General features: G+C 34.1%; 2 protein-coding genes across 4 annotated transcripts; both read right to left on the minus strand.

Annotated features, from left to right (window-relative positions):
• Positions 1-284: 284 nt before the first annotated feature.
• LOC140959017 (protein kinase STUNTED-like) lies at positions 285-4,652 on the minus strand. Its single transcript, XM_073416708.1, has 10 exons — positions 3,673-4,652; positions 3,488-3,561; positions 3,237-3,355; positions 3,045-3,160; positions 2,446-2,967; positions 2,115-2,363; positions 1,867-2,033; positions 1,530-1,757; positions 1,293-1,448; positions 285-811 (listed from the first exon to the last, which is right to left on the minus strand). The coding sequence occupies exons 1-10, from the start codon at positions 3,821-3,823 to the stop codon at positions 557-559; spliced, it is 2,037 nt and encodes a 678-aa protein (XP_073272809.1). The 5' UTR covers positions 3,824-4,652; the 3' UTR covers positions 285-556.
• A 2,196-nt stretch (positions 4,653-6,848) lies between these two features.
• LOC140959019 (rac-like GTP-binding protein ARAC3) lies at positions 6,849-10,497 on the minus strand. 3 transcript variants are annotated; one of them, XM_073416712.1, is made up of 8 exons: positions 10,335-10,496; positions 9,907-10,135; positions 9,373-9,460; positions 9,181-9,290; positions 8,813-8,876; positions 7,876-7,940; positions 7,715-7,780; positions 6,849-7,231 (listed from the first exon to the last, which is right to left on the minus strand). In XM_073416712.1, exons 2-8 carry the CDS (start codon positions 10,003-10,005, stop codon positions 7,127-7,129), a joined length of 597 nt encoding a protein of 198 aa, XP_073272813.1. In that variant the 5' UTR covers positions 10,006-10,135; positions 10,335-10,496; the 3' UTR covers positions 6,849-7,126. The 3 variants fall into 3 exon arrangements, with proteins under 3 accessions (XP_073272813.1, XP_073272814.1, XP_073272815.1); XM_073416713.1 differs by lacking the exon at positions 10,335-10,496 and having other exon boundaries at positions 9,907-10,313; XM_073416714.1 differs by lacking the exons at positions 7,715-7,780; positions 7,876-7,940 and having other exon boundaries at positions 10,335-10,497.
• Between the last annotated feature and the right edge of the window lie 1,214 nt (positions 10,498-11,711).

Here is an 11,711-nt window from a genome sequence, read left to right on the forward strand (position 1 = left end):
ATATAGTGTACTATAATATACAATTTGATATTTGAAATGGAAGATTTTCTAATATCAATTTTACAGACACATGTTTGATTTAAGATGATATTTTGATACATAGATCTTAGTTCAAGAAAAAACCTGAAAAAGACACTCTAAATTCCTGTTTTCACGTTTTATTTTATTTTTTTCTGACTTGTAAAAAAGCCTATAAAATGAAAAATCGGAAAATTTAAAAATAAAATAAAATTAAATTGGGAGTTCTTATTTTATTTTGGGAGTTATAGAAAATAATTGGGAAATTTTCTTATAGAAAAATGCCAAACAAAATAATGTTTTGAGCTAAACACCTTTCAATTGAAGTGTTGATTGAGGGAACACTCAATACTGAATTTATATTCCATCACAAAATCATTTCTGAAAGCCATTCTAATGCAAACCAAAGCCCTTTAATATGGGCATTTTTCCGAACACACAAAGCTCCATTTCATCTGAAAAATCACCTCATTCTTGGTAGCAGGATTCCTGCTTGATCAACCGCATATACAATCAAAAACCACAAGCTTCACCAAAACTACTCGAAACTCGATGATCGACTCCATGTTTTCTTTACATATTCCTCAACAGAAAGAGGACTGTTTTGTTCCATGCTGCTAAATGATGTAGAGCTTTCGGTTACATCAAAAAAGGCAAGACTTAGATGCGATTCAGCATGTAAATCTGGATAAACTTCGTCATCCTTATCGTTCTGGTTATCCAAATCATCATAATTCCCAGATTTTGGTGTTGATCCTTCATCATGTTCATCTCCACGAAGGATACTCAATATCTGAAGTTCACATAAGAAGAAAAGCAAGAGTTGATGTCAATACTACAACTTATATGGCAGAACTATCAAAACCTTGCCCAGGTGTCGGTCAGCAAGTTTCAGTAACAAAAGCCAACCCCTATATAGCTCCATCTGAGGATTCGTTATAGCGGAGTATCCTTACTATCATTAATAGCTTTATGAAACAACCTTAGATTAATTGGTATAAGAACCAAATCATGTGTTCGACTCCAGTGAGTTGCAAGTTATTATCCTTCCAAAGAAATTTTTTAGAAGCAAAAATTTATTCAAAAGCACCATGTGCCTATCAACATTGTACAACACTTGAAGCATAATGCCCTGACTACCTCCTTAAGGTTTAAAATATTTCAGTTGTGCCATTAGTACAATCTACAAATTTTGATTCAAAACCAGGTGCTTGATTCTGCACAGTACAGAAGTGGGAAATGTTCATATATAAATGGAACAAACTCGTCATTACCTGGTGAATTTTGGGACGAAGACGTGCTGCTTGAATTAGACACAAACGTGCTGCTTGAGCTATTCTTTGAATTTGAGCCTCATCAACTTTGTCATCAACCGCGAAATCAGGATCCAATAAACTCTTAAAATCACCACATTCTAGCTTAGGTCTTGCCTAAAACAAGCACAGGTTTCTAAAAATTTATAGAAAATAGATTGTAGATACTTCTAATTTCAGTAAGATTAAAGTTCTTACCCACATGACTAAACTTTCTTGGCCTTTTTCAGTATCCAAGCCAATAGGTTTCCTTCCGGATAGCAATTCAAGTAAAACGACTCCAAAAGCATATACATCAATCTTGTCACTTACTTTGCCATACATAAAATACTCAGGTGCGATATAACCAAAAGTTCCTACGATATTATCATCGGTCAAGAAAGACGCTGCTGTGGGTCCCCATATCGCCAATCCAAAGTCAGATAACTGATTATTAAAATGAAAAATTATCATTAAACAAGATACGCGATATATAGTGAGATTATTTTGATCGAATGTTAATACTTGGTAAACGGAGTCAGATGGATAAAACTACCTGTGGTTCTAGTTCATCAGTGAGTAGAATATTTGAAGACTTGATGTCTCTATGAATGATCGGTTTTGGGCATCCATTGTGTATGTAATTTAGTGCTTCAGCAATCCCAAGGGCTATTTTTAATCGTACCTCCCATGATAATACAGAGTTTTTCTTTCTATCTCCACCTGCTTCAATAATAAACTCAAAAATTGTCTGCATCTGGATAGCTTATCAAGTAAAGAAACTCGTATTCTCACTCTACTTACCATGTAGACTCTCTTCCAAATTCCCGTTTGACAAGAAATCATAAACAGATATGAGATTATTATCTTCTATGCAAATTCCAAGCAAAGGTGTGATTCTTTTATGCTTTGCTGTGGTGATTATTTCAACCTCCAAGATAAAATCTTTCCATGCCTCTTTTGATGATCTCAAAATCTTTACTGCTACTGGTTTTCCTCCAGAAAGAATCCCCTTGTACACGGAATTACACCCCCCTTTTCCAATAAGATTCCCTGTAAAAATGAATAATCAGAGAATACAGGTTAAACATGAGGTGTCAGCTGAATATGGAATGGATTGGTTTCCGGTAATAACCTGACGAGAACTCAGAAGTTGCTATTTTAAGGGCATGATAGCTATAAACTTCACATCTTGGTGAATTTTTTTTGAGTACAAGTTCCAAATCTTTTGGCAGCTCTTGTCTCTTAGTTACTTCGTCTGTGGTATCTCCGTATCTCAATTTATCGTTTTCACTTCTGGATTCAGCAATGTCAAGCAAAGGGCGATTTGGTAAGTTCATTACCCATTTCACTACCGACATGTTTCTTGCTTCCAAAGCAGGCCGAGTTATTGAACTAGATGTTTGGAGTAAAGGCCAACCAGGTCTTTGGTTGGTAAAATCCTCCACCGGTAGTGATAGTGAATTCAGGGAACCCCTCTGACGTCTTGTAATTCGGCTAAAAAACTCATCTCTTGAACCCATTGAGATGCCTTCCATTCCATCATAACTGAGCCTGCTGATTTCCGATATCTCTGATTCTCCAAATTCCGACTGGTTATCTTTGGATATCAAGCCATCAGTTAAATAAAAACTCGGCTTTGGATCTTTACCAGAACCTATAAGCAGCACAGAATTTGTAATGTTATTCAAGAATAAAGCCATCATTCCCAAGATACAGTGAAATAATTCAAACCTTGTAACTGGTTGGTGGAAAACCTGCTGAATACAATCCTTCCATTGTGAATTGCCATAACTTCAATCGAGTGAGGCAGCCTTTTTGCGCAATATTTAGCAACCGAAGCCCACCCCCTAAAAGATGGCTTTGTAAAAACTTAATTTTAAAACAACGATACCCCTGAAAATATATGACAATCTATAGCTTTACCCCAGTGCAGTGTGCTTAGTAATCCCCACCACAACTACTGATGCAGAATGGTTCTTTGCTTCCATTACCAGAACTTTTCTGATTGACTTGGCTTTAAAGACTTCAACTGTGAGGCCAACCTGGACACCCCACCAAAAATATAAGAAAAAAGCAAAACAAAAACAATGACGACTCGACGTTCCGCCCTTCTACGTTACCACCATACAGAGATCGGGGTTATATAAAATTCTTGTAGAACCAAAGAAACTAACCTGCTTTTTGCTGCACAGACCTTGGTAGTCTTCCAGGTAACCTTCCAGCAGAGCTTCCTCTTTTGAAATGGAATCTGCAGCAAATAATTTCAAGCCATCGGATGTCAATGCAACTAAAAAAATTCCAATTTCCAATTTGGATAAGCACGAGGAGAAGTAGCAGTTGAGAAGAACAAGCACAATACCCGAGTTTCTGCAAACATGAACTGCCACCACAGTATCTCCAGCATCAGCTACTTTAACAACTGCCCAATCAAGCAATTCTTTGGTATGGCAATCCAATCGTATTCCCACAATCACAAGCTTTCTCCTCAACTCTAAACTCTCTGCTATCATTTTTCCGTTATTTTATCCACACAAGGCCACTGATCGTACCAAGCATCCACTAATCTCTTCACGCACACATTTTCACGAAAAGTTCACGGTTTATTTCACCTAAACATTTGTACCAAAAACACTGAACACTTATTTCCCCTTTGCTTGTGTAACATTATCCAGCAAATGCATTGCTCCTCAGAAAATGGTTGCCTTTCATTTAAATTACTCTCATAAAAGAGAAAAACCAATCAAGAAAATCCAAACCTCCAAATTAAAGCATCCCCCTTAGCAAAATCTCTGTTCCTACCAACGAATATCAAATAATTAACCCAAAGAAAGTAAAACCCAACAATAACAACACAAGCCCCTTCAACAACAGTGGGTGCTACGGATTTGAAAATCTATGAAGTTGCAATTAATAAGTTGGACCCGACCCACCAAATATCTTGAAAACTTGTTATTCAAATCCATAAAACATTTTAAAAGCATGAAAAATGCCGTCATGCAATGATCATCCAGACCTAATTCCAACCAACAAAAAGATTTTATGCTCCCAGTTTGGGCTGCTCCCATCAATGACAACGATCATTATAATTTTTAAAAGAAACATAAACAGAAAATCTTGGATAAAATATGAAGGACGGACGAAAGTGACGCAGGAACAAAAGAAATCCCGCTTAAACAGGATACACGAGTTAATTACTTAATTAGTCTGTTAATTATGGTACTTAGAAAAACAATTTGCGTGAAACCCTGAATAACAACCAACAAAAGAGCCGGAGAACCATTTACGGGATTGACGGTAGCTTCAACGGTACACTCACGATGTTATTTCAAAAGCAAGACGTGAAAGAAAATCGACTTCTTGATTTTTTTACAAGAACGTTTTTTTTTTTTTTTTTTTTTTTATATCGGTGAGTAAATCAAATAGAATAGTTAGATGTAAGAATTTAAATTTAATATGATACACCAATTAGATTTCGACAAATGGATATATAATATATTTTATTAATATTAACTAAATATTTATAGTAGAAGATTTAATTGATATGAGTATTTTGTCAATTTATTTTAAATTAAAACTAACCGTGATATATGTAATGTTTTATATGACCAGTAATTAATGAAAACAATTATCGTTGATGTATGTGAAATTATAAGATATGAAACAGGTTATCATAAAGAATTTTTTTAAAAGGATAGCCTGTAATTTATTAAGCAAAATCATTTATTACAATTTCACCAATCAAAATAGAAATTCACTTTTTTTTCTGGACAAAAGATGAAATGGATGAAGTAAAATCTGCTATTTTATGAGCCGATCTAGACTCATAAGCAATGTCAAAGATAATTGGTGTCTGCAAAAGAAGACTGGTATCGGATGCACACGTCAGTATAACCAAGGTCACACATCAAAAATAAAAAATAATGATAATATAAATACATAAAATATAATATAAATTATGAAATAAATTATTTCTTGCACTTTGTGTGAAGTAGCACTTTTGGCTGTGGTTTTTGTCAAGTTTTTTTTTTTTTTTTTAAGAGCCTTTGTCAAGTTTTAGTGCAAAAAATGAGCTCATTCTATATTTTAATTTGATCAATTTTTAATTAAAATCATTTTGCATTCAATATGCATATATTTTTATGTACATTTTTTTGTATTATATATGTATATTGTCTATAAATGGGTAGACAATCTCTTTCCATTACGAGTAAATTTGCAATTAACTCGCAATAACACGTGTTTGGGGATTTGTCGGAATAAATTACAAAGGCAAAAATGGCTTATGGTAGGTACTACTCCGAATCATTCATCTGATTTGATTTCTCAGCTACAACAACAATAAATGCATAAATTATTAATCATTTAGTCCACTCTTTTCCATACTTGTTTATTCATTCTGACACTTTTTTCCCCAAATTTGTTTATTATATATTTTTTAAATAACGGTTTAACTCAAATTCTGAACACAAAAACTTATGTGAGACGGTCTCACAGATCGTATTTTGTGAGACGGATATTTTATTTAGATCATTCATAAAAAAATATTACTTTTTATGCTAAGAGTATTAATTTTTATTGTGAATATCGGTAAGGTTGACCCGTTTCACAGATAAAGATTCGCGAGACCGTCTCACAAGAGACCTACTCAATTCTATAAGTGATTAGAGTTTTTTTTTTTATTTAAAAAAAACATCATATATCGATTTATCTTAATATCATGCATCTTTTTTAAAAAAACATCATATACTACCTTTACTTCATTTCAACGGATAAGATCTTGCCACACATACAATTTTAAAAAAAAAGTGAGTCATATATATGCATGAGTAAATCTTGACCATTCATCCTATAATAAAGCAATGTCCACATGGAAAAGATGAAATAAACCCTCCGTTAGATACTATCAAAAAACACGTTATTTTCGAAATAATGAGAGAACCCCAATTGGTCAACTTGAAAAGCCTTTTTAAAATCCCAAAATAAACGAGTACTCGAGGTCCGTTGCAGTGATGTTACAGTTTGCCCCCACAGGTTTCTTTATTGCACATGCAAACATTTAACTTTTAAATTCTTTGACAAGGAAGTTGATAGCAACTGCCATGGAGTATTGAGTAGGGATAAGATTACATTGTATGCCTTGCATGAATGGATTGCTCAGAACAAAGAAAGAGCCTTGGGTGGGTATCCCAATTGAAAATTGGAAATCTATATTCTATGATCTATAAAAAATAATTCAACTCATTTGTTCAAGATCATATTGTAAAAAGGATCCCAATGTGACATTGTAATTTGGGGTGACCGGAGGAATTCAATCTAAAGTGATGCCTTTCACTATTTATAAAAGCGTCCCGGAGAAACACCTGTTAATTTCCGACAAGGTTCATCCTTACCGGGGCTCTCCGGACTTAAAGATCAGTGCCTTTGCAATGTGTATAATACATAAAAATTTTATATGAATTTTACTTGTTTACGCTGAGTTAGGCTATGTTCAAGGATGTCAGACCTGATATAACTATGGTCTATAGAATGTCTATGTGTTCATAATGAGACCGCTTGAGATTTATAAGGCACACATAAGATCTTACACAACCTAAACCCACACTGCCTGCCTACTCTACTAGAGGCAGGATTTATCGCACGTCCGTAACATCCGATATAATACATCTTGAATAGCATTTTTTAATATGGAACAAATGTTTCAAGGGAGTTGCTTAGTAAAGAGACCCACATGTCATTTTATCCTTGGGAGATCCGATCGATGCAGCGGACAATCCGCAAGATTGTATCTCCTCAGATTGGTGTTGTACCAGCAGTCACAATATGCTGCAGGCCTTTTGGCTCCTTCTCTTCTTTCTTGTCTTCTGCTTTGGTGGCATCAGAACAACCTTGATTGCTGCATCGAATACGCCCTTCACATTCTGCAAATATTTGAGAGAAAGACATGACGTGTAAAGCCAACTGAAGACATATGGAATATAGGATAAGGCAAATATTTAGACATTCGAACGTGAAACCCTCAGCTGTCAACTGTCACTGAGCAGGTTGCACCAAAGATCAAGGAGGGAAATGCAGAACAGAATAACGGATATTTATTTCCACTTTCAACTTGATTTTATTTGCATGATTGATTCTTAGGTTCAAGTTTTTTCTGTCTATCACTCATATTTGATTTTTCACCTGGAATAGTTGTGTCCAAATGGTCAGACTCTTCACATCTCATAAACCGGTGCCCAAATTTCTTTTTCTTTCTAATTCTCTAGACACGCCTAACACCATGATGGAGATTATCAAAGCTGAGTCTGGCCTATATCTATGTTCAACACCGCAATACATCGCATATCCGTGCAAGCGTTTTTGCAATTAGTACAAAGGCAATGTACTTCTCTAATTAATTTCATCACCTGCTGTGTCTTTGCGCTACATTCAATGTAAGCATCAGCTCCGATTGACTTTCTCAGCTCCTCCCCCTTTGAAAGAAAATAATAAGTAATAGGATTCTAGTACTTGATTATCCTCCCCATAGAGGGTGTGTGCGCCAAGATATACAAATATACTAGCGTACCTGAGCAGTCATGATGGGCACTGCTCCAGGATGATCTACAAAAAACTGCTTATCCTCTCGAAGATCTAGTCAGGAAAGAATATAATCAGATAAGCTGACCTAAATGATTACTCATATGGATCACGAGGAGAGGAGAAATATAGGAAGTCACATTGTGTTCCTTATCCGTCTTTTGATTTGAAAAACTTCACAAGATTGAGCAGAACATGCGCTAAATAAGACAAATACGGCATAATTTATATGACACCCTATTGTTATGGGATTTGCAAGTGTTAAGATCACACAATTTCCCTAAAAATCGCCTTATTAACTGCTTAATGGGAGAAAACAAGGTACTAGTGAAGAGTGAGGCAAGATGCACATTACACTGATGATTAGTCAACAGATGGTACAGTTTTACACGACTTAGTAAATACTGTTCTAAGATTGTCCCCCTTGAGAAACAACACTACCAAAGTAAAAAATCATTTCTTCACCAGAAAAGTTGCTTGCACCATTTGCACTAAAATAAAGGAGGAAAAACAAGACCAAGATTCATGACACAGCAATTGCCTTCGTTGAAGGCTCTAACATTTTTTTATTCTTTTGAATAATTCAGCGGGGAACGAGTTTTCACTTCTGGCTAAGAATTGACTTAAGTTTTTCCTGCAAACAAAATGAGCATGGTAATTTAATGCTCCTCTGTCCCTTAACGTCCCATTCGCTGCAATACATGGTCAAACTTTTCGACTTTTAGTTTTTTATAACATTAGATTTTCAAATCTTTTTTATTTGTATAAAATTTAATAATATTAAAAAGTTTTAAGATAAGTTAACTACTTTTTCGAAATTAAACTTTAAAAATTGGTCAAATCGACAAGTTGACCATGCCAACCAAACATCAAATATGAGACAGACGTACTACAAAGATAAAGGAAAGGTAGAAGGAGATTCTGACCAAGCTTTGTTCCAACAAGAATTATTGGAACTCCAGGAGCATAATGCCTCAATTCAGGAATCCACTGCACATCAAACCAAAAACGTAGAAAAAACTATCAGCAACAAAAGATCTTGAACATTTTTTCCTTCCAATAAAGTGGGTGGGTTGGGGATGGGAAATGAAATCGTAGGCTTAGGCACTTAGAACTCTAATACTCCATAACAAAGAAAAGCAGAAGAACATTTTCGAAAAACATTCCAAATTGACTCAGCTGAATATAAGTTCAGCCAAACCATTGCGGTTTTTTTTTGCTTTCTTTTGGAAAGGGAAACTACAAAATGAAATAGGGCATCCAGTACAGTACAGTACATCAAAGTAAGCCTGACCTTTTTGGAGATATTCTCATAACTAGCCCTGCTAATGAGTGAAAATGCAAGAATAAAGACATCAGCCCCACGGTAGCTTAATGGTCTTAATCTATTGTAATCCTCTTGGCCTGGTCAATAAAGTGAGGATTAATGACTGCGATGCAAATTTTTTTTGACAAAAAAGAAAAGTAACACCTTAACAATAGTTACCTGCTGTATCCCATAATCCTAGATTCACAGTGTTCCCATCCACCACAACATTGGCACTAAAATTGTCAAACACAGTTGGGACATAATCCTGTTTGTGCATCAAGAGAAGGGTAAAAAACACTGTATTAGAAAAGGGTACAACCTAAAGGATAAGTCTAGAAGCATCTTCTTCCAAAGATATTTGAATCCAACAAATGTCAAAACCAACATGAAACCTATCGGTAGCACGGAAATTATTATTCGACAATTATTCCTTAAACCAAAGAAATTCAAAATGTTTTAGGCGATCATTCCGAATTTCTATCATGATTTTATACCATTTGTAGTGGGGGCGACAGGTTAAATCCAACAGACTTCCCCAGCAAAATGCAGGAGCACATAAAAAAGTCTTAACATTAAAAGCATTGCAGATGCAGAGTATCATCATCCAGAAAAAAGCAAACATACTGGTTTTTACTTCCTCCAAAAGTTAAAACATATAAACAGTGAAGACAGTAAACAAAAAAGGGACGAAGCGAACAAAAACGTGAATACCGTGGGAAAGGTGTTGCTGGTATAGGAAATGAGCAAGCAAGTTTTACCCACGGCTCCATCACCAACAGTTACGCACTTTATAAACCTCGACGCACTCATCTCTTCTCAGGCGAACTCAACACTTCCTCTCCAGCTTCAAGACACTATATCTCAGCTTTAGTGAGTTGAACTTTTATACTCGATCGTTGAATTTGACAAAACAAAACACACAGAGACAACGAACACTCAACTGCAGAGATTAGTATCACGAAATTAACAAACAAACAAAAAAAACTTAAAATTACAGAAAACCCTAGTCCCTAGAACTACCCCGAAATCGGGCTACGAAAATGCATATGGTTCAACCACATTAAACCAAATCCAACAGCTGGATTATCAATTGTCCGTCAAATTCACATACACACACAGTAAGCCACAGAAACGCGAACCTGCTTGCGGAGTGAGAAAGCTTCCACTGGGGCTAGAGAGAACAAAGAGAGAGTAGATCAGTATAATCTCATCTGTGTCAGTAAGAATACTGAATATTGAGATTTCTTCCGAGGAATTTACTCTAATTTCAAAATTAGGATAATTTCCAAAAGCGTAGTATCAACTGCTCCAATTATTAGTACTAGTTACCCAGCAACACATTTGTACAATTTTTTTTTTTTTTATGATTATCAATAAATTAAAGTGAAAATTAATAAATTACGAAAAGATTAAATTCATATTTAAATTATTAAAATAAAAAAATAAAAATGTGAGTTGAAATTTTTTTAAAAAAAAATGTAATATTAGTATTATTTAAGGGTAAAGTTTGAAGAAAAATTTAGTGTCTTTCTTAAGTTGTTATTATCATGTCCTCAATTTTAATAAAATAGTATAGATTGAGGAATTTTCAAATTAATAATTGTTGATTAATATAATAGGAATTTGTTGTAGTAATTTTTACTGTAACAATCAAGAAAACCATCCTAATATTTCAAATTAATAATTGTTAATTAATATAATAGGAATTTGTTGTAGTAATTTTTACTGTAACAATCAAGAAAACCATCCTAATATTAATATATCCGATCAAACAGACAGCTTTGAATTTTGATTCACAATAATCAGATTTTCGACGATTAAAAAAGTAATTTAAAAAAACAAAAACTTGTGTGAGACGGTATCACAAATCGTATTTTGTGAGACAGATCTTTTATTTGAGTCATCCATAAAAAATATTACTTTTGTGCTAAGAGTATTAATTTTTATTGTGAATATCGATAGGATTGACCCGTTTCACAGATAAAGATCCTTGAGACCGTCTCACAAAAGACATATTCTTAATTGTTTGAGAGTCTAAAAACTCTTGAAATAAAGTATAAAAAAGACAATGTTTAATTTGCGAAATTTTTAATATTACGACTATTAATTTATTTCAATGATTGATTGTTATTCTTTCTTATCAAAATCAATGGGTTTTTTTATTAAACAATATAAAAATGATTATATATATCAATATATAATTAATGAAACCAAAAAGTTGTAATAAACCAAACGACCGGGGTTGAAATTAATAAGTAGGAATGCGGCTGTAGGAGTCAAGGTTTTAAACCCTTGTTACCATTTTTTATTTTATTTTAAAATTTATATTTTATTATTTGTATTATTTAATTAAAAACCCAGTAACCTAACACAATAATTTATATCACTTTCATCGTCACATACTTCAAATCAAACCACATAGTATAAATAATAATGTAACGTATATATTAGGTACGAAATCGGAGGAGAGTTAAGCGGAGGGTTGTTTTCATGATAACTAAACCAAACCTAACCTC

This window comes from Primulina huaijiensis, chromosome 15 (genome assembly GCF_012295235.1).
Source record: "Primulina huaijiensis isolate GDHJ02 chromosome 15, ASM1229523v2, whole genome shotgun sequence".
In the NCBI taxonomy this organism is placed as follows: Eukaryota; Viridiplantae; Streptophyta; class Magnoliopsida; order Lamiales; family Gesneriaceae; genus Primulina; species Primulina huaijiensis.

Excerpts from the sequence above, each read along its gene's own strand:
- LOC140959017 (XM_073416708.1), bottom strand. The coding sequence starts at position 3,823 with ATGATAGCAGAGAGTTTAGAGTTGAGGAGAAAGCTTGTGATTGTGGGA. Across the intron at positions 3,562-3,672 it reads TCATGTTTGCAGAAACTCGG|ATTCCATTTCAAAAGAGGAA; the intron begins GTATTGTGCTTG and ends TATTTGCTGCAG. Across the intron at positions 1,758-1,866 it reads CTGATGAACTAGAACCACAG|TTATCTGACTTTGGATTGGC; the intron begins GTAGTTTTATCC and ends TTTAATAATCAG.
- LOC140959019 (XM_073416712.1), bottom strand. The coding sequence starts at position 10,005 with ATGAGTGCGTCGAGGTTTATAAAGTGCGTAACTGTTGGTGATGGAGCC. Across the intron at positions 9,461-9,906 it reads CCAGCAACACCTTTCCCACG|GATTATGTCCCAACTGTGTT; the intron begins GTATTCACGTTT and ends ATGCACAAACAG. Across the intron at positions 7,232-7,714 it reads GTAGCGCAAAGACACAGCAG|AATGTGAAGGGCGTATTCGA; the intron begins GTGATGAAATTA and ends AAATATTTGCAG.